Below are 22,878 nucleotides of genomic sequence, written 5' to 3'. Positions count from 1 at the left end.
GTAGTACCAGGTTATCCCAACACCACAGCAAACGTTAATTGTGGGCAACATTTTGTGTAATTGCTGGCCATGTTGAAGAGTTTGCAAAAGAAAATAATTTTAAAACATCCACTGCCAATAAATACCTTGAGACGTATAAGTGGGAGATAAAAACATTGGGATATCCAGTGATTTCCAATAGCCTGATGTATGCTCCAATGGGAATAGAAAGAACTCAAACCAACCACTCTCTATTCGCTCCCTCTTTAAAGAATACCAAAGATGAGGATCTATTAATTTTAATTATTTCTATTTTTTGTCCTGACCTGGAAGTTGCACTGTCTTCATTACAACAGCATGATTTGGAAGATTGATCAAATTTTTAAAAATGTGAAAAATAATTGTCACTAGCTGCACAAAAATATGTCCAAGTAGACCAGCTTTGAGGAGAAAGAGAAGTGAAAATTATATATATTTTTCTTCTTCAGGGTATGAAGATTCAGTTCACAGACTGGCCATGCCAAACTACTGTGCTTTGCTTTACTACAGGAAATAGTAAACAATTCATTATAGCTCTTCTCACCTGAACCAGAATCCCTGCTTCTCAGCTCAGGCAGACGGATTCTGAGCTGTGAGCACAATCGGTAACCCTGCACTACTTGAGTGTGAATCAGCTTCGAATTTATAGCTAATGTAGATTTGCAGCTGCTCTGTAAATTGGACTGACCTGTAGTCGCAGTTCCCCGTTGATTTTTGACAGATGTTAAGCTCAAACCACACACTTTGTGCCGTAGCACTGGGTCAGGACCTCAGCATCTTCCTGTCATGAGCAAAGAGGATATTCCAACACAAACATTGTCTTTATCTTACTCTGCTCAGTTGACAAACTCACATCTTTGTTGACATTTGATCTTAAAATGAGTGCGGAGAGGCAAATGGAGTAGATAACATGCAAGAGGAAGTTAGTCTTAAACCAACTTCTTTTCAAGCAGGTCAAGCCCATTTTACTCCAACCCATGCATTTATTTGTCATTACTTGAATGTCTGAGGTACATGTTGTCAACAACAGCAAAAACTCAAACTTATATCATCTCTTTAACAAAGTTAAACGTCCCATGGTATTTCAGGAAAAGTGGAGGCACTGTCTCATGCAAACATATAAAAAGAAGAGCAGGATAAGACTGTCAGGCTCATCAATGCTCTCCCATCTACCACTCAATCCTTCTTTATTCACTGCCCTCCCAATCTTCAGCAACACTAACTCCAGATGGAGACAAAAACTAGCAAAGGCAACCTGTGGCCAATTTCAGGAAAAAATGTGTAATTCCTCCCCAACTCCATTAACTGATTAAGCAAGCTTCAGGAGACCATGGTTACTCATTGATACATCAATAGGTGAAATTATCCAACTCACGATGAGGTATGGTTCAGCAGTGGTCAGTAGCCCTCTGTTACCTCACCCATTCTTGACAGCAAGCGTCACCAGGCTATTCAACTGTTGATGGCGCAAAACCTGATTCTGTCCCTTCCACACACTTTCTAACAGTAATCACTGGATAGTGATTAGAAGCAGGAAGCTTGGTTGATGATTCCCTTTCCAACTCAGGGACACTGAGGCCAATTGTAGTACCCCCCCCCACCCCACCCAATCCCTGCTGCCCTGGATGAGATCAGATAACTTAGCACAAACCTTCCTGTTCTGTTTGGCTCTGTATCACACCATGAAAACAGGCATTTTGACCCTAATTCAACATTATTTTAATGTTTCAGGAAAATAAGGGGTCACAGTCTCAGAATAAAGGGTAGGCCATTTAGGACTGAGATGAGAAGAAATTTCTTCACTCAGAGGGTGGTGAATCTTTGGAATCCTCTACCCCAAAGGGCTGTGGAGGCTCAGTCATTGAGTACATTCAAAACAGAGATCGATAGATTTCTAGATATTAAAGGCATCAAGGGATATGGGGATGGTGCAGGAAAATGGCATTGAGGTAGAAGATCAGCCATGATCTTGTTGAATGGCGGAGCAGGCTCGAGGGACCAGATGGCCTACTCCTGCTCCTATTTCTTATGTTCTTATGTTCTTATAAAAAGTTTCTCATGTTCTCTGTCCTAAATCTCTTACATTTAGTCTTGTATCTATGTCCCCTTGACCACCGGAAGCATTTCTCCGTGAATTTCCACAGATCTTCTCCTGCTCTGCCACTGTGCAACAGTGGATACCTGTTAACGCGCGTAAACGGGGTTTCTGCTGAAGTTACGGTGGTAGAGGAGCAGAAACCCCAAGGAAATTTCCGGTATCTGTTTTTATCTACTCTGTCCCATTCCAATATGCACTTCCGGCAGGTGAGGGCAATCATTAACCATGGACATGTACCCCAGCAAGGGACCAGAGGACAAATGTTACCTTTGGAACTCTACCCCAGCAGGAATCATGACAATTAGGGGAGAATTCAGTTAAGACATTTGTGATTATTTTGCACTGCAACATTCATTTGGTGACTCCCAAAGTGAAAGAGAACTTTTAATTGCAGATTGATTTAAAAAATCTTGCTCTCAGCCAACATTACTGCAAACCCTAAACTATACAATATTAAAACTAGGGAACAGTCACCTCCAGAGGTAAGAAGTAAAGCATAGAAATGAATGACCATTCATGACACTAATGGGCCAACACTCAACGCCTTGCTGTCTGTCTGTTGTTATACCGGCAGCACCAGCCCCTTCAAATTAAAGGGTTAACAACCTTGTCAAAATCCTAGTCTAGAGAGATGTCATATAAATATGCTAAATGTTCATCCGTTAATAGCACTCACAGCAGCTTCTTGGCTTAAGGGATAATGTGTGTGCCTTTCAACTGTCACAAGTTCAATGTGCAAACTGAATCCATTAATGCAGCCACTCATTAAACAGCACAGCTAAACCAGGCAGAGAAGCACATTGCATTATTTTAGATTGAGTACAGTGTATGTGGATTTATCATTCAGCCTTTAAATATTGGCATTTGAGTTCAGAACTGAAGGCTCAGTCCATTCTAATTGAAATTACACACCAGCCCATGCAGAATCTCTGGATTAGTTGATGGAATTCAGACTTTTAGATTAAGTCGTCAATTCTGCCTCAATTCTAAATTTCGCATTTCAGGAGGACCGTCAAGCCAGCTAGGCTGGATAGAGTGGTCCTCTCAGTAGGCCAAAGGCTCATAGTCAGAACTGCAGGTATGAGTGAGTTAGGAAGGTCTCTCCTACAAGGGAAGGAACAGGATTTCCAGGGGTTTCCAGGGAGTTGTTTGATTTAGTTGAGGAGATTTTGATTTTGAGTGGACAAGTGATGTTCTATTTAAATATCAGTGGGATATTGGAATGATTCACAAAAAAATAGTTATTTAAATTACACAAAAGTAACATTAATGCAAACTGATCTTGAAAAATATGGGTATCCGGGACTGAGTTACAGATTATAATCTGATTGGATATTCCAATGGTTTCTGTGTGAAATAATGAATATCTGGAAATGAGCTGCAGACTGTAACCTAATCGGGGATTCACATGTCTTATATCATAGAATCATAATATCACGTGAGGTTTGTGAGAATTAAGTTACCACCTCCATCTGAAGCTTCATGATGCGCTATTTAATATATCTGTTAACTTGGTTACTTTAAACAGGTTAAAGAATGGGCTAAAGCAGCACACTGAAGAATTTCATACACGTGCACTAAGCCATTTGTTAGAGATATCAGTGACAGAAATTTCACCGCCATAATGTCTACAAAAAAGGGTGTTAAAGCCTTGTGGCAGCAGTAAAAGTGTATTAGTGAGCTTCACTTCACTGTATTTTACTACACTTTAGTACACCTCAGTATAGCAGACACTCAACAAGGAATGATGGAAACTGATATCACTTGAAAGGGAAAAACTACAACATCAACCAAATGACAATATGTCATTAAAAAATTTAAAGCAATATTTGTATTAAAAAAATACTTTCCCACTGGCTATTATTGAGGACAATCACAAGCCTTAAAGGTTGTTTTGATCGTCCCTGTAGTTAGGTGTGGTAGTTTTCATTTCAGTTTGTTGTTTCAGAGGCCTCCAGTTAGGAACATAGGAACAGGAGTAGGCCATTCAGCCCCTCGAGCCTGTTCCGCCATTCAATTAGATCATGGCTGATCTGTATCTTAATTCCATTTATTCGCCTTGGTTCCATATCCCTTGATACCCTTACCTAACAAAAATCTATCAATCTCAGTTTTGAAATTTTCAATTGACCCCCATCCTCAACAGCATTTTAGGGGAGAGAGTCCCAGATTCCCACTCCCCTTTGTGTGAAAAAAGTGCTTCCTGACATCACCCCTGAATGGTCCAGCTCTAATTTTAAGATTATTCCCCCCTTGTTCTGAACTCCCCCACCAGAGGAAATAGTTTCTCTCTATCTACCCTATCATCCTTTAATAATCTTAAACACCTCTATTAGATCACCCATTAATCTTCTATAATCAAGTTAAAACTGTGAACCGTTACAGCCTGAGGGTGCAGTTATACTGTAACTACTGATCTCAGATCGACAGCCACCATATCAATTCACAGACGCGGTGCCTCGTCTACACTCCCTGGCTGTGTTTGGGACGGTCAGATCTGGCAGACAGCTCTGCACATGCGCGTGAAGAACTCGAGTCCCAGAGGATGAATTTTAAATGTTTTGTGGGTGCCAGTGGGAGCTTGCACTACCTTTACATTTAAATAATATTAACATTTAAATAAGCTCTGGGTACATTTATAAAGTGTCCGGGGGCCCAACACGTAGACTCTCTTGGCATTTTGTAAACCAAGTTTGGCACTGCATTGGTGTCATACTCCTAGTGGTGCCAAGCAGAAGTGGTATGCCTTTTTTAATTGATTTATAAAGATGACACTGGGTTGCCCCATGTCACCAACAGAGAAACAAATTTGCATATGCCCCTGTTTTAAGGAGGAAAAACTAATAAAATAATTTAAACATAAGGTCTAATTTCAACAAGACCTAAAGGAAACTTATAAATCTAAATCATAATGGGCCAGAATTTGCTGTCAAAATAACAGTGAGGCTGATGGCACTCACTGTTATTTATGCGCAAATGCTACAGCAACTTCAGGCTAGGAGCAGGTGCACGGTTAAACATTCGAAAGTTGCTGTCCGAGATGCGTCACTCCACCGATAGCTTCACGAAGACCACACCTCGCTGTCTGCCTCACCATTGAAATGCATTGAACGGTGTGCAGTTCCTGTATTTACGTGGTAGATACGAACTAAACTTACCACAGAAAGTTAAGTCTTGTCCATTTTACTCTAAGCACTCTTTTGCCGGCATGATAAGTGCTAATTACTGACAGTCAACCTCTCTGCCCTGAAAATTAACTATTACAAATGTGGAGTCTCATTCCTTCAGGTTTTAATTGTTGGAGATTTTAAAAATATTTTTAAATGTTTTACTTTCCGTTTCTCTTTCATTTTTCTTTCTCTCTTAATCCAATCTTTCTTTCCCACTCTTATTTCTCTTTCTGTACCTGATTGACATTGAATTCACCCCTCTAATTTACACTTCCTTCTCAGTCCTTGCACTGTTAATTTCACAATCCCTCAGTCTGACTGTTAAGGAGATACACAGTTGCTTGCCCTGTTCATTCAGACCCTGTTTCCCTCGCTGCGATGTTATCAGCTCGCACTTTCAGCAACTTGCCATGCAAAAAATTTAAAAATCTAAACGTGCAATGGCAAGTCTAACTAACAGCAGACGCCATTAGATGACCTGCTGCAGCAAATTATAGACTAATGTTATTGCATGTGTCTATCAGACACTCAGCTCCCTGGAATAACATCAACTTGCATTTAAATAGCACCTTTAACGTAGTAAAACGTCCCAAGATGCTTCACAGGAGCGTAATCGGAAAGAAATTGGACACCGAGCCACGTATTAGAGGGTCAAAGAGGTAACTTTTAAAGAGCCTCTTAAAAGAGGGACGAGAGATGGAGAGGTGGAGAGGTGTAGGGAGGGAATTCTAGAGCTTAAGGCCTAGGCAACTGAATGCACAGTCGCCAATGGTGGAACGAAGGAAATTGGATATGCACAAGACTGTGGTGCCCACTGGTCGCCGAAGGCCTCCGGAGTACCAGTGGACACCACATGCTCCCTCTCCAGTGCCACCCCGGAGGCTTCCACCCCCCAGAGCATTTCAGACCACTCCCCTCGGCAGTTAACACAGGACCTGACTCCAGAGTTTTGCTGTAATTTTTGCGGCACTGCAAAGCGGAAAGCACTTTGAGGCAAAGCAAAAGTAACAGTACAACTACACCCTAAGACAAGGGGTATTTTTCATAACAGCTTGCATTTATATAGCGCCTTTAACATAGTAAAACATCCCAAGGCACTTCACAGGAGCGTTATCAAACAAAATTTGACACCAAGCCATGTAAGGAGATATTAGGACAGGTGACCAAAAGCTTGGCCAAAGAGGTACGTTTCAAGGAGAGTCTTAAAGGAGGAGAGAGAGGTAGAGAGGTAGAGAAGCAGAGAGGTTAAGGGAGGAAATTCCAAAGCATAGAGCCTAGGCAACTGAAGGCACGGCCGCCGATGGTGGAGCGATTAAAATCGGGAAGGCGCAAGAGGCCAGAATTGGAAGAATGCAGAGATCTCGGAGGGGTTGTAGGGCTGGAGGAAGTTACAGAGATAGGGAGGGGCGAGGCCATGGAGGGATTTGAAAACAAGGATAAGAATTTTAAAATTGAGACCTTCCCAGACCGGGAGCCAAAGTAGGTCAGCGAGCACAGGGGTGATGGGTGAACGGGACTTGGTCCGAGTTAGGATACGGACAGCAGAGTTTTGGATGAGATCAAGTTTATGGAGGGTGGAAGATGGGAGGCCGGCCAGGAGAGCATTGGAATAGTCAAGTGTAGAGGTAACAAAGGCATGGTTGAGGCCTTCAGCAGCAGATGAGCTGAGGCAGGGGCAGAGATGGGTGATGTTACGGAGTTGGAAGTAGGCGGTCTTGGTGATGGAGTGGATATGTAGTCGGAAGCTCATCTCAGGGTCAAATAGGACGCCAAGGTTGTGAATGGTCTGGTTCAGCCTCAGACAGTGGCCAGAGAGAGGGATGGAGTCAGTGGCTAGGGAATAGAGTTTATGGCAGGGACTGAAGACAATGACTTTGGTCTTCCCAATATTTAGTTGGAGGAAATTTAGTGGGAGGCCGATCAGGAGAGTATTATTGCCAGAATAGCCAGTTACACACCAGTTAAAACATTTATCCTGCTAGTGTTAAAATTATCAGAGCAGAATATCCTAGCTGTTGAGCTTATATGAGTGCTATAACCTTGGACATAGATTCAAATCAGCAATTCTGAATGTACACAAGGACTATTCATCAATTTAATTATTACTGGTGCCACTTAGTTTTCAGTAATAAAATCCTGCTGAGATTTAAAGATTGAGCCTGAGGGCGTTTTGAAGCCATAATATAGCTTTGTACAGTGTTGTTAAAACTAGAGGAGTATTCATTCATTTATTTTCTAAATAGTTCTTGATGTTGTTAAAAATATCACCATTTCTCACATTGCGAGTTCAAGATCTTCACTGAGGATGCCACGGAGAGGTGGGATATGAAGACTTCCTTACAAGGAACGGAGGTAAAATCCCGGGAGAAACCTAGTGGATCGATCACCCTGTCCCACTCTCCGCACTTCCCAGAGGATTGATATCCTGTGGGCACTGGTGCAACAGGTCAGCTGTCCACCATTTTAGTAAAAGGAATTGCTGTGACTTTTAAAGTAAACACGTCCATTAAAATAGAAGAGAGAGCATATTTTGTACAAGAGATCATACAACAAAATTGCCAGCAGTAACTCCTACCTTAATAACTTTTTTTTAAATAAAAAAAGGGAAGGGGAAGAAGGTTGTGGAAATTTACTTGAAAAAAAATATTTAAGCAACACTTAAAAATGCAAAAGCTCCAAAAATACAAAGAGTTCCCTCAGGCTAAATTGTCAAAGTGAAACCAGAAGGAGGATTCTGATATTGCACATTTGCTGCGCGTTCAAGCACTCTTTAGATTTTTTTTTGTATATATCGGCCACTTAGCTGCTCAAATGGCAGTTCCAGCTGTCGTTGCCAGAACCTTCCAATGGCATGCTGTCTCCACAGGCAAAAGCATGAAGCTGAAACCTGGGCCATCGAGCATTCATCCCACACACAGGCTGCGTAGAAAAACAGCCTGCGTGTACTGGAATATTCTACTCCAGCAAAGTTGGCATCTGCTGCCTCAAGAATGATTTCTTGCTTACTCTGCTCGAGTGCTTCAGCTCGTCTTGGAATAACATAGACTTAAATGAAATATGACATACCTTCCACGCCAACTGCACTGTATTTAATCTGTGGAGATAGCATATTCGTTCCTAGTGAGTTATATTTTAACTTTTTATCCCCTATTTTCAAGTTGACATCTTCAAGATGACCACAAGCATTACTGTCTGTCAGTAGTGCACATAAATTCATCAGAGAGGAAAAACGCTGAAAAGTATCGGAATACAGCTCAATTCTGACTTTAAATGGACTGACCTGTAACAGTTAAACTCTCCGTACAGTAGATCTCATATAAATTTTTTCTCTCTTTTCTATTTCGACGAGGTAAGCAGGTTTGGAAGCTCAAATGTTTCCCTCGTGTAGATTCGGTCAAGGACTAAAAAGGAGATTCCATCTGCTTCGTCCTTGGCCTTCATTAGGAGGTGGTTTAAGAATGAAAGTGGAAACAAGGCTCATAGCTGTGGTAAAACCCAGGGGAAGGATCGTGCTCCATAAAATGCTTCCAATGAGTACATGTGAAGATATATACACCCCCCCAAAAAAGACCACAGAACAGCTCAAAAAAAAATTATCTTCTTGAAATGGTCTGTTCACAATTTTCTCCCAAATTAAAAAAAAAGTCAAAATATTACACTAAAACTGAACATTGGACATCTTTAAAACCTAGCTCAGCAACTTTCGCCAACCAGCTGCCTCAATCAAGCAGGAATTTAGAATTAAGGATAAATAAATAAATAGCCCTCTTGGAATGAATCGATTGAGATTCCGGATAAATTCCAATTCCATGCACTTTTACACAGTTCTGTTGTTAATGAAAATGTCTTTCATTCAGCCTCCTAGATGGTTCTTATTTTTTGTTGTTAGAAGCAAGATTCTTCATAACAAAAATCATTGCTTTTAAAGTTGCAAGGATAAGCGGAATGAGTTTAATTGCAGAAGCAAGCCAGCACTGCACTTACTCATTTGTAAACTCAGAAACACAAATCCATTTCTACAAACATCCAAGATTTCTTTTTGAGGTTTCTCAACAACTTTCATCTATACAGGTGAGTTTACAAAGATGCTTAACCAAGACATGTCTTTGAAATGCTTTGCAAATGCACCCAACGATTTGACACCAGTTGACTCCTGGCTCAGTGTTACTTCCAATCTACAGTACATGCCCAGCACAATATAATTACACTTTAAGTTAGCAACCAGAGTCCATCTTTACACTCGAACGCCTCAGGGCAGCGCCTTGCCTGGCGCTCGCACTCATTCTTTCAAGCGATCAATCAGCCAAACCCACAAAACTGGCATCGAGATAGAAAAAATTCGACAAGGAAGAAAGTAAGGATTAAGCGCCTCGCTTCTGCCCGGGACGTGCGTGAAAATCTCTTATCTTTTCCTCAAAACGTTTTTCAAACAACCCGGACAGTTTGAGTAGGAAAGAGGAAAGTTTACAGGCAGCACAAAGGAAATCTGCTCATCGCCTTCCATTGTGGAAAAGAGGGTGTTGCTTCATTCACCGTTTAACACATTTGGCGAAGATCAATGATTTGTCGCCCAACGTTTAAAACATAGAAAATTCAGCGGCTCTTACCTTTATTGTACTGGCCATTTTAACTCAAAAATACGTTGATTTTTAAAAAAATCTATATATTGTTAAAGAAGCTTATACCCAGTCAGAGTTGTTGAAGTTTTTTTTTTGAGAGGCGGCGAGATTGTGCTAAGTCTGGGAAATGAAGTCAGCCTGTAGCAGGAAGAGGTTTCTATTGGTTCTGGCTGGCTTAGCTCTAAGAAACAGGATATTTTGGAGTACAGAGATAAGAGAGACCAGAAAACAATGTTGTTTTTCTTGATGCGTAGTTGATTATTTCTTTTTTTTTTCCTCTCTCTGTTGTGTTTCAAAAGCTGATCTTCAAGGCAGGTGCAAGATGATGGCTACATGTCTCCTTCGCACAGCTTTACCACAGGATGCAGATGTCACATTGAAACACGGGCTTAAAAATCTGACCTTAACTTGTCTGGACTGGAGGGAGTGTGCACATTATTATTATTATTTCCTCCATGCCCCCACTATCATTTTTCTCCCCTTCCTCTCCTGAAGGTGCTGACTCATGTTGGTATGAAGTTCCACAGATGCCATCAGATCTTTGGTACCTCACCCAAGTGGCCCCTCTTGTCAGTGGAGACACATTACAGCCAAGCTAATCCTGCTCTTATCCAAGATCCAAGTAAACACTTTCCAGCTTGAGACAAGGAGTGCGCACATGAAGGCCACATGAAGATCCTTACCAATCACATATAATACACCAAAGTCCTGCAGGACTTACAATATGTCCTATAAGAACAGAAACTACACTATGGGATCATCTAAAATTCCTCTCTCTACTATTTTAGTGCAAGCATTAATCCATTTAAAATTTAAAACAGCATAATTTTGGGGCCTGTATGATTTTATTCAAAGGAACATTAACAGTCCACATGAACAAAGATTTTTTTATTGGATGTATCATACTAGGGAACTGTGACTGGATGATCGAGTCATCGCCCATAGGGTATTTCAAATCTTTTAGGTGGGAATTAATTCATGTAATGAAGTTAGTTCTTCCCTTGCATTAGTCACTTTTTTCCATCCATTTGAATCCTGTGATGTTTTGTCTATCATTGCTTATTCCTGTAGCCAGAGCAGTCTGTAATCAGCTATTTAAGCCTCCTAGGTTGCCATAAAATCTCTTTCTTGCTAAACATTTCTGGGTAAAGTGATATTACTGAGGATTGATGCTTCCTGTTTAAAGGCCGCCTTCTCTGGCATTACCCTCAACGACGGAGTAAGGATTTGCTTATTGCCCTCATTGTTTTTGGCTAACATTACTTTGCTATGATGCACGTACCCACAACCAACATCATTTATAAATTGTAAGGGAGCTTCGGAAGAGGAAATGGATGAGATTGTTCTGAAATGTTCTGAATATCATTGAACTAAACTGAATGAGCTGCATTGTAATTTTATAGGCTCTCCTGAGGAAGTATACAAAGAAAGAAGCAGGTCTCCACTGAAAAAAAGAGTGATTTTGCCATACAGTTCTGAGTTCAGACCCAGTCTTTTCAGCTTTATCATTTTAACAACTCTCTCCACTCAGCCAACCTGCACACTCACAAACCTTCAAACTGGGTTTAAGATGCAATTAGATGTGTTTCTGGTGGGAGGGTATCATAGTGTAGTGGTTATGTTACTGGACTAGTTAATCCAGAGAATGTAAGTTCATAATCCCACCAAACAAATCTTGAAATAAAATGCTGATATCAGTAAAATTGACCATTTTAACTGACCTTGAAGCTTCGTAAAAACCCAACTGGTTCAGTAATGTCTTTTAGGGAAGGAAACCTGCTACCCTAACCTGGTCTGGCCTATATATGAGTCCAGTTGCACACCAATGTGGTTGATGCTTAACTGCCCATTCAGTTGTATAACCACCTTCTCAGGGCAACTAGCAATGGGCAATAAATGCCGGCCTTGCCAGTGATGCCCACATCCCGAGAATGAATAATAAAAAAAGATCTTCAGAAGACAGTGCGAAACCAGATAGTTGCAACTAAGTAAAATAACTGACCAATCTTTACCAAAACAGTTATGTTCTTCCACACTACATAATTTATTACAGTATAATTAAATAGACCCTTCAGCTACAACATAATTAAGAATCAGGATGAAGGGCCAAGGCTCATTGTGCTGGACACCACCAAAGTTGAAAAGAGTAGAATACAAGATAAATCAACAAATAATGGCCAAATGACACCAACTTGGGTTTTAAAGACTTCCAGGTTGTAGAAGGAAGGGGTGTTTGAGGGAGTGGGACGGTGAAATTACCAATGATGGAGGAAGATTTCTTCTGTTCATTATTTGTAGTGATATTGGTAACCATCAGTATAAAGAACATGTTTATACTTTACCTATATATATACAAACAGAGCAATCTTCTCCCCCACATGCCTAAGGTTATAGAGGTAGAGATTATCAAATATTCTACATAACAGAACGGTTGTAATGGGGCCATGAAAATGTCACATTATGGAAAGCAACTGATGAGGATGTCAAATGTAGGTCATAGGTTAGATATATGTTCCAAAATTTTGCCTGATCCCCTTTGAGGCAGGGGGTGACTTTACAGAATCTTCCTTCAGGAGGTTAAATAAATTGGGCAGAACAGCCAGTGTGTCACGTACCCAGCTAAACAGTACTTTTCGTTCCAGATGATATAAGCTTTTCTTGATGCTATGCCAGATGAGCTTGGATATTAATTTCAATATTTTATCATCATTTAATGATTGTTACTAATTTGAAAGAAATAATTACATAGAATTACATAGAATGTACAGCACAGAAACAGGCCATTCGGCCCAACAGGTCCATACCGGTGTTTATGCTCCACATGAGCCTCCTCCACCTTTCTTCATCTAACCCCATCAACATATCTTTCTATTTCTTTCTCCTTCATGTGTTTATCTAGCTTCCCCTTAAATGCATCTATGCTAGGCGCCTCAACTGCTCCTTGTGGTAGCAAGTTCCACATTCTAACCACTCTCTGGGTAAAGAAGTTTCTCCTGAATTCCCTATTGGATTTATTAGTGACTATCTTATATTTGTGGCCCCTAGTTCTGGTCTCCCCCGTAAGTAGAAACATCTCCTCTACGTCTACCCTATCAAACCCTTTAATAATCTTAAAGACCTCTATCAGGTCACCCTCAGTGTTCTCCTTTCTAGAGAAAAGAGCTCAAGCCTGTTCAATCTTTCGTGAAAGGTATAACCTCTCAGTACTGGTATCATCCTAGTAATTCTTTTTTGCACCTTCTCCAATGCCTCTATATCCTTTTTATAATATGGAGACCAGAACTGTTCACAGTACTTCAAATGTGGTCTAACCAAGGTTCTATACAAGTTTAACATAATTTCTCTGCTTTTCAGTTCTATCCCTGTAGAAATGAACCCCAGTGCTATGTTTGCTTTTTTTATGGCTTTATTAACCTGCATCACTACATTTAGTGATTTGTGTATCTGTACCCCCAAATCCATCTGCTCGTCTACCCCATTTAGACTCTGAATTTCCATGGAGTATGTGGCCTCCTTATTCTTCCCACCAAAATGTACCACCTCACACATATATATATATTGAAATTCATTTGCCAATTACACGCCCTTTGTGCAAGTTTATTAATGTCTTCCTATATTTTGTCGCAGTGCTCCTCGGTATTAACTATACTGGTGTTGTCAATTTGGTGTCATCTACAAATTTTGAAATTGCACTTCTGATTCCAGAGTCCAAATTGTTTATGTAAATGGTGAACAACAGTGGCCCCAGCACCGATCTCTGTGGAACACCACTAAAACTGTATTTTTGACACACTTTGGAATGCAAAAAATTAAATAAAATGAAACTATTAGATTTGAACCAAGAGGACAGGCTATTTGAGCTCGATAGGTTAGGGAGGATCAATGGGAGGTAAATGTAAGTTACATAAGCATAGAACTAGGTTAGATGTTAGGGGCTACTTCTTTTTGCAGAGAATCATTGACTACATGGAATAAGTTGTCAGAAGGTAAGTGGGTCATTGGGCGTTGTGTCACCCAGTCACTGTGGTCTCCTGAAGCTTGTTTGATCACCAGGGTTGGGGGAGGGTGGAATTTCCCAATGTTTTTTTCCTCAATTGGCCTCAGGTTTTTTCTCTGTTTAGTTTTGTCTCCCCCAGGGGATTGTGTGTCTGGTGGTGGGGGGATGGGGGTAGGGATGATGGTGTTCTGAAGTTACAACACGCCAGGATAGAACAAGCCCAATGGACCAGCTGCTCTTTACCTGTCCTCCTTCTTTCATATGTTCATACATTTGTATGACTCAGATACTATACACTAGGGTTGTGTTATCATTTCAAATGTACCATCAGTATGAAGCAGTGCTCCGGAGGAAGAAGCCTTGCTTCACTTTTTTAGCATCAGTGTGAAGCAAAACCTCTTTGCACCAATGCTACAGTTGTAGTGTAAATCTAACTCAGAGTGACATTGGTGTCAGCTGTCAGACCAAAGGAACTGCTGAGTGGGGAGGGCAGTATTGGGGGATTGGGTGGGGAGAGCATTGGGCAGGAAGGGAGGTACCAAGGATTGCAAACAAGCAACCTCTGTATGCCTGTAACTGATACAATGGAATATATCATGCCAGCACACACCTTGGGCAGCACTGCCACCTGAGCTGTGAAGGAACCTGCAGTTATCTTATTTGGTTGGAGCCCGTGTTCAAGACCATCGCTCAGCGCTCATGAATAAAGGCTCTTGCAAAATCATAAGGACTCAACAACAACAACTTGCATTTATATAGCACCTTTAACATAGTAAAACATCACAAAAAGCAAGGGATCTAGAACTGAGCCTTGTGGAACCCCACTGGAAACAGCCTTCCAGTTGTAAAAACACCCGTCAACCATTACCCTTTGCTCCCTGCCACTGAGCCAATTTTGGATCCAACTAGCCACTTTCCCTTGGATCCCATGGGCTTTTATTTTTTTGACCAGTCTGCCATGTGGGACCTTGCAAAAGCCTTGCTCAAATCAATGTACACTACATCAAACGCGTTACCCTCACCGACCCTCCTTGTTACCTCCTCAAAGATTCAATCAAGTTAGTCAGACGCAACCTTCCCTTAACAAATCCATGCTGACTGTCCTTGATTAACCCGTGCCTTTGAAAATGACGATTTATCCTGTCCCTCAGAATTGATTCCAATAATTTGTCCACCACTGAGGTTAGACTGGCTGGCCTGTAATTACTTGGTCTCTTTCTCCCTTTTTAAACCACGGTACAACGTTAGCAGTCCTCCAATCCTCCGGCACCACGCCTGTAGCCAGGGAGGATTGGAAAATGATGGTCAGAGCCTCCGCTGTTTCCTCCCTTGCTTCTCTTAACAGCCTGGGATACATTTCATCCAGGCCTGGCGATTTATCTACTTTCAAAGATGCTAAACCCCTTAATACTTCCTTTCTCACTATGTTTATACCATCCAATATTTCACACTCCTCCTCCTTAACTACAATGTCTGCATCATCCCCCTCTTTTGTGAAGACAGATGCAAAGTATTCATTTAGAACCATATCCACATCTTCCGCCTCTACACATAGGTTATCTCCTTGGTTTCCAATAGGCCCTACTCTTTCCTTAGTTATTCTCTTGTTCTTTATGTATTTATAAAACATCTTTGAGTTTTCCTTGATTTTACTTACCAGTATTTGTTCATGCCCTCTCTTTGCTTTCCTAATTTCCTTTTTAATTTCACCCCTGCACTTTCTCTACTCCTCTAGGCTTTCTCCAGTATTGAACTCTTGATATCTGATTTAAGCTACCCTTTTTTGCTATATCCCATCCTGTATGCTCCTTGTTATCCAGTGGGCTCTTAATTTGGCAGTCCCACCCTTTTTCTTTGTGGGGACATGTTTGTGCTGAACCCTCACAATCTCTCCCTTGAATGCCTCTCACTGCTCTGACACTAATTTACCTTCAAATAGCTGTTTCAAGTCCACTTTTGCTAAATCACTTTTCTGCTTAGTAAAATTGGCCTTTCCCCAATTGAGAACTTGCACTCTTGTTCTATCTTTGTCCTTTTCCATAACTATGCTAAAACTAACTGAATTATGATCACTATCACCAAAATGCTCTCCCATTGATATTCCTTCCACCTGCCCAACTTAATTCCCTAAAACTAAGTCCAGAACTGCCCCCCACCCTCATGTTAGGCTTGCTATGTACTGGCTAAAAAAGTTCTCCTGAATGCAATTTAAGAATTCTGTGCCCTCTATACCTTTTACACTGCATGTATCCCAGTTAATATTAGAGTTGTTGAAATCCCCTATTATTACTGCCCTATTGTTCTTGCACTTCTCAGAAATTTGCCTACATATTTGCTCTTCTATCTCCCTCTGACTGTTTGGGGGTCTATAGTACACTCCCAGTAGTGCGATTGCTCCTTTTTTGTTCTTTAGCTCAACCCATATGGCCTCATTTGATGATCTTTCTAACATATCATCCCTCCTCACAGCTGCAATTGTTTCTTTAACTAATATTATCCGCCCCCTCTTTTTTATCCCCCTCTCTATCTCGTCTGAAAACCCTGAAACCAGGAATGTTGAGCTGCCATTTCTGTCCTTCTTTAGGCCATGTTTCATTAATAGCTAAGTTATCAAACTTCCACGTGTCTATCTTATGCCCTTAGCTCATCTACCTTATTCACTAGACTCCTTGCATTGAGGTATAAACCATTGAGCACTGCCAAACTTTGGAGTTGGTGGCTAGGGAATGGATTTTGTGGCAGAGACCAAAGACAATGCCTTTGGCCGTCCCAATATTTAGTTTGGTCAATGTAACTTTAAAGATCTTTTTAAATGAAGCATGTACGTTTACACTTATAAAGAAATAAGGAAAAGATTTGTAAATGAACACCCTGAATACCGTTACTGTGAAGAGTTCTACAAAATTAGACCTGCCCTTTATAGTTGAAGGATAAAAATAATAACTTCCTCATTTCTAACAATTTCAACACAATTGGCCCTGAGACTGCAGTTAGAACCGAAAAAAAAAAGCAGCAGCATTTTGTAATAACTGCTGCAGACCATGCAGTTTCCTGCTGATTACGAAGCTGAACTAAACTGAGCTGAACTGAACCAGACGGGTGTAAAATGTGCCACGGCTCTCTGCAGACAACATATATACGGTTAAGAACCTTCCATTCTCTAAAGCGGGCTTAATTTGTACAAACTGAATATATAAAGTGGCTGTGAGGTTACATGTCAATGGGAAATGTAGCAATAACCATTGGATAAAACCTGAAATCTGAATTAAAGGCACAAGATGCTGGGAATGCACAGAGCCCACTTCTGAAATGCAAGCTGAAATATGAATCTCTCTCTTTCAGGCACAGATTAACTTGCTCTGTGTTTGCAAAACTTTCTGCTTTTATTTCAGATTTCCAGCAGTTGTGTTTTTAGGGGTTAGTAACTAAGATTGATACTTGCTCCTATTTTCTATGTTTCTATAAAAGCGGGAACAGGGCACTGAGTTAGACGATCGGCCATGATCATTTTGAATGGCGGAGCAGGCCCGAAGGGCCACATGACCTACTCTTGCTCCTATTTTCTATGTTTCTATGGTACTGTTCTCAGATGAACCCCTAAACAAGCTCAAATCAAATTCCTCTCAGCACTATTTTAATACAGGATATATTGAAATACAATCGAAAAGAGTTTTTGTTCGAGCACATCAAGTATTTGTATTAGAAAAGTGCTGATTGTCATTTCTTTTCTCTCTAAAACTGAGCTCTCTGAATCTTACTAGTATCCATACTTGCTAGAACTCTGCATTAAGTGCCCTCCATTTAAGTGAAAGCTTAATTTCTCCATATATTGGGATCTGGATGAGAAACTTGACTCAGACAAAGGGAGAGTTGAAATGACAACATTTGTCCACCTAGGACTATTCTACCCATTAAAGTATTGGTTTGCAGGATTATTTGGAATTGAATGGAAAAAAAATCCCAGTGCCAAGTGACTGGTCTATGTCTCTAGGTCCCCTTAATGAGCAAGTGGCAGGCCAATCATCAACCGTGCTGCAGACCTGCCTGGCTCCAGTACCAAATTATCGGGGGAGACTTTCGGGTTGGGCGTTGAACAGACGCGATATTGGTGATATGCCTGCCCAACGCGACAGTAGCAGAGGCCCAAACCACTTTCAAGTTCGGGCGTCTTTAATATTTTGTCAGCGAGCTGCACCCCTCCCGGTTCCCACGGCAGAAAATCGGGCCGCTGTAGTGCGCTGCTGGCCGGAATGTAAGGCCTGTTGGAAGTGGGGGGGGCAGATGAAGGGAGTGCGCAAGAGCAGACTTGCAGCAGGCCAAAGGATATTTGTGGGCCCCGGAGCAGCAATCCTGCTCTTCCTGCGTGAAAAAGTTTCCCCTCATCTCGCCTCTGGTTCTTTTGCCAATTATCTTAAATCTGTGCCCTCTGCCAGTGGAAACAGTTTCTCTCTATCTACTCAATCAAAACCCTTCGTGATTTTGATCACCTCTATTAAATCTCTCCTTAACCTTCTCTGCTCTAGGGAGAACAACCCCAACTTTTCTGGTCTCTCCACATAACTGAAGTCCCACATCCCTGGTACCATTCTAATAAATCTCCTCTGAACCCTCTCCAAGGCCTTGACATCCTTCCTAAAGTGTGATGCCCAGAATTGAACACAACACTCCAGCTGGAGCCTAACCAGTGATTTTTAAAAGATTAGCATAACTTCCTTGCTTTTGTACTCTATGCCTCTGTTTTTTTAAATTCTCTCTCTCTCTCTCTCTGCCATTTTGAGTTTCTTTCTGCCTGCCTGTGTAAAAGACACAATGTATATCGAGTGTACTGGGACGTGCTGTTCTCCGTGACTGGCCTGTTTGAATAACAACGACACCTTTTGATTGGTGTGATGCTGTCCCAACATCGTATAAGATATGCGATTTGAGAACCTTTTCATTCAATCATCTGACGAAGGAGATAATCTCCGAAAGCTTGTGATTTTAAAATAAATTTGTTGGACTATAACCTGGTGTTGTAAGATTCCTTACATCTGTTTATAAAGCCAAAGATACCATATGCTTTCTTAATAGCCTTCTCAACTTGGCCTGCCACCTTCAAAGATTTGTGTATGTGCACCTCCAGGTCTCTCTGTTCCTGTACCCCCTTTAAAATTGTACCATTTAGTTTATATTGCTTCTCCTCAATCTTCCTACCAAAATGCATCACTTCACATTTTTCTGCGTTGAATTTCACCTGCCGTGTGTCTGCCCATTGCACCACTCTGTCTGTGTCCTCCTAAAGTCTGTTACTATCCTCCACACTGCTTACTACATTTCTGAATTTCGTGTCAGTTGGGACAAGTTGATTTGAAAGAGGAGGAAGAATATGAGGGAAAAAATAAGAGATTTACAGTAAAATGCTAATAAAAACTTTCATTTATGTAATTTCTTCTATATTTTTGATTGTAACAGAAAAAATTCCATAAAAGTTAAATGTTTCATGCAGTTATTAACTATTAGTGTGTTGACAGGTCCAGGTCTGATTATTTTTGTTTCTTTTTGCTCACATAATATGGCACTGAAACTAGCACTAATATTAGAGCAATAAAAGCAAGAACCAAGGAAATCCCAAAGTGTTTCACAGCCATTGATTACTATGTGAGCGCTATCACTGTTGTTATGTAGGCAAATATGGCACCCAATTTGCACGCAGCAAGGTCCTACGAACAGCAAATGATTGACTGTTTCGGTTGGTAATAAAGCCACTCAAACACCAAGAATTGCAAGATGAACGCGCTGAAACCAAAACATATGCATAAAATACAACTGGCACATACTGCTTCTGTGTTCCCTGTTTTTTCTCTATTTTGTCTTTTTTCCATTTATCCATCTGTCCTGTCCTTAGTTTCTTATTGTAATTTTCAACCTATTCTAACCTACTCTATTTTTCTTAACCATTTCCCATAAATAACTGAATTTTAAATCTTTCTCCTGATTTCTGTCATCCGTTTTGGAAGTGGAAGTGGGAGCAGGTTTTGGAAAAAAGTGGATTTTGATTGGTTTAATCCTGGTATTAAAGGCTGAATTTCAGCGAATCAAAAGTTCCGACTTAGAAGATTGACCTAGTGACACCGTGGATGTGAGAAGGCCAATCTCTGATGAGTATTTGCACATCAAACGTGAAGAGATCTACCAAACGAGTAAACTTCTCTGTGGGTTCAAAGAGTTAGTAATGGAAAGTCCAGTTCCATATGATAATTAATTCTAATTTAGGGATATTTAAGTATGTGCCTGAAACAAAAGTGATGTAATGTATTAGTACAGAAGGAGATTGTTGTAATTTGAGTTTCAGGCATGGAAATATGTCAAATGGGCAAAAAACAAGTATTCAGTGAACCAGAGTAAACCGGTCATATTTTTCAGTTAGGAGGAGTGACTGTAGTGGGTTTAGGTAGGAAATGTTTTTTCATATATATTTGCTCAACATAGAGGAGTTCATTGGATTATGTTACATCCTCCACTCTTACTCTGAACTAGGTGTATGCCAGATGACTGCCAGTCTCCCAGTGTCACTGGAGTCTGTGGAGCCCCCAGAAGATAAGAGTTCCTCTACTTGCCATGTGTAGGGGCATCCTACGTGCATTTGTGAAGATTTCTTCTGTTTAGTATATATTTCTACTAAAATTGTAAACTTGGTTTCACTGGTAAGCGCAACCAGAGGAATTCTTACCCCAGTACGTGTACGTGGGAATCAACAGAAGAGGCAAAGTTGGTCACGAGCAAATAATTATAATAACTATGTAAAATGATTAAATTGATTAGGATGTGAGGGTGGTAAGTATGGGTTTGGGAGTATCAGGTATGTGGGATGGTTAGGTCCATCAAGTGATGAGTTGTGGCTAGCTTGCTTAATTGTTTAAGGAGTTTGGGAAAAATTTCCTGAGTTTTTCTTGAATTTTTCTTCTTCTTTTGTCTCCCTCAGGAGTTAACATCACTAGCATTTGGATAGGATGGTGTATGAGGCGGCCTTTTCTAAAGATCACGGAAAAGTCTAATTGTCTTTGCTCACCTTTTCATATATTTGTAATGATTTGTACAAATTCAAAATTGTTATCAAGAAATATTTGACAGTAAGACATATTAACATATTCATTACATTCTGTATATTTAACTTCTCTACTTCTATTCCCTGTCTCCTAAAATTCTGTATCTATGGTTTTTCCTAGTATGTTTTTCCATTTCTTTCTAAACTCTAGACTTTGAATATTTGGAGACCTTGGATTCTGCACTGAGGAACAAAGGGAATAAATATAAGCCTGGTCTCACAATGCTTTGGTGTTCTAGTGTACTACGCCACTGTGTGGTATTATGTAGGCTTGCACCCATGATTTTGTTGCACTGAATCTCCAAACTTGATGAGACCATATCACACAAGTGCTAAGTGGAAGTTAGATAGTTGCTTATTAAAAGAAAGAGCTTGCATTTATATAGCACTTTCACATCCTCAGGACATCCCAAAACACTTCACAGTCAATTAATTACCTTTGAAATATAGTCACTGTTATTATGTAAGCAAATGGGGCAGCCAATTAGTACAAAGCAAGATCCAACAAATAGCAAATTAGATAAATGAATTAACCTTTTTTTATGGTATTGATGAGGGAGGAATGTTAACCTGGACACACAGAACATCCTATTCATCTTTTAACAGTGCTGTGGGATCTTTTACATCCACCTGAAAAGGCAGAAGGGATCTTGGTCCAACATCTTATCTGATAGACGGCAGCTCCGACAATGCAGCACTCCATCACGACTGCATTGAAGTATCAGTCTAGATTATATGCTCAGGTGCTGGAATGGGCGTTGAGCCCCTGACCTTTTGACAGCAAGTAACCAAAATCAGCCAAAGATATCCCTCTTGCACATCTAGTTAGAGGGTACCAAAAGGAGAGGTACCAAAAGGAAAGGGAATTACAGACCAATTAGCCTAACATCAGTAGTGGGGAAAATGCTAGAGTCTATTATAAAGGATGTGATAACAGAACACTTGGAAGGCATTAACGGGATTGGACAAAGTCAGCATGGGTTTATGAAAGGGAAATCATGCTTAACAAATCTACTGGAGTTTTTTGAGGATGTAACTAGTAGAATAGATAGGGGAGAACAAGTGGATGTGGTGTACTTGGATTTTCAGAAGGCTTTTGATAAGGTCCCACACAAGAGGTTAGTGTGCAAAATGAAAGCACATGGGATTGGAGGGAATATACTGGCATGGATTGAGAATTGGTTGACAGACAGGAATCAGAGAGTAGGAATAAACAGGTCTTTTTCCAGGTGGCAGGCGGTGACTAGTGGGGTACCACAGGGATCAGTGCTGGGGCCCCAGCTATTCACAATATATATCAATGATTTGGATGAGGGAACTAAATGTAACATTTCCAAGTTTGCAGACAACACAAAGCTGGGGTGGAATGTGAGCTGTGAGGAGGATGCAAAGAGGCTCCAATGTGATTTAGACAAGTTGGGTGAGTGGGCAAGAACATGGCAGATGCAGTATAACGTGGATAAATGTGAGGTTATCCACTTTGGTTGTTAAAACAAAAAGGCAGATTATTATCTGAATGGTGATAGATTGGGAAAAGGGGAGGTGCAACGAGACCTGGGTGTCCTTGTACACCAGTTGCTGAAAGCGAGCATTCAGGTGCAGCAAGCAGTTAGGAAGGCGAATGGTATGTTGGCCTGCATTGCAAGAGGATTTGGAGTACAGGAACAGGGATGTCTTACTGCAGTTGTACAGGGCCTTCGTGAGACCACATTTGGAGTATTGTGTGCAGTTTTGGTCTTATCTGAGGAAGGATGTCCTTGTCATGGAGGGAGTGCAACGAAGGTTTACCAGACTGATTCCGGGGATGGCAGGACTGACGTATGAGGAGAGATTGGGTTGACTAGGCCTATATTCACTAGAGTTTGGAAGAATGAGAGGTGATCTTATCGAAA

General features: G+C 40.8%; 2 protein-coding genes across 7 annotated transcripts in view; one reads left to right on the top strand and one right to left on the bottom strand.

The window, feature by feature from the left end:
• erg (ETS transcription factor ERG) overlaps window positions 1–22,878 on the bottom strand; it is a 229,171-nt gene that overhangs the window by 101,234 nt on the left and 105,059 nt on the right. The window contains exon 1 of one of the 6 annotated variants that reach the window (XM_067993300.1): window positions 9,894–10,167. The exons of 4 other annotated variants lie outside the window; for them this stretch is intronic. In XM_067993300.1, coding sequence (XP_067849401.1) covers window positions 9,894–9,911 — 18 coding nt within the window. In that variant the 5' untranslated portion in view covers window positions 9,912–10,167. Of the gene's footprint in view, window positions 1–8,566; window positions 9,018–9,893; window positions 10,168–22,878 lie in introns of those variants that run through there. One more of the 6 variants, XM_067993303.1, reaches the window with a different exon arrangement.
• kcnj15 (potassium inwardly rectifying channel subfamily J member 15) overlaps window positions 1–22,878 on the top strand; it is a 277,287-nt gene that overhangs the window by 163,453 nt on the left and 90,956 nt on the right. The gene's annotated exons all lie outside the window — the stretch shown is intronic.

This window comes from Heptranchias perlo, chromosome 11 (assembly GCF_035084215.1).
Source record: "Heptranchias perlo isolate sHepPer1 chromosome 11, sHepPer1.hap1, whole genome shotgun sequence".
NCBI lineage: Eukaryota > Metazoa > Chordata > Chondrichthyes > Hexanchiformes > Hexanchidae > Heptranchias > Heptranchias perlo.
Note: the sequence above shows the minus strand (reverse complement) of the source record. Positions and strands in the feature narration are given on the sequence as shown.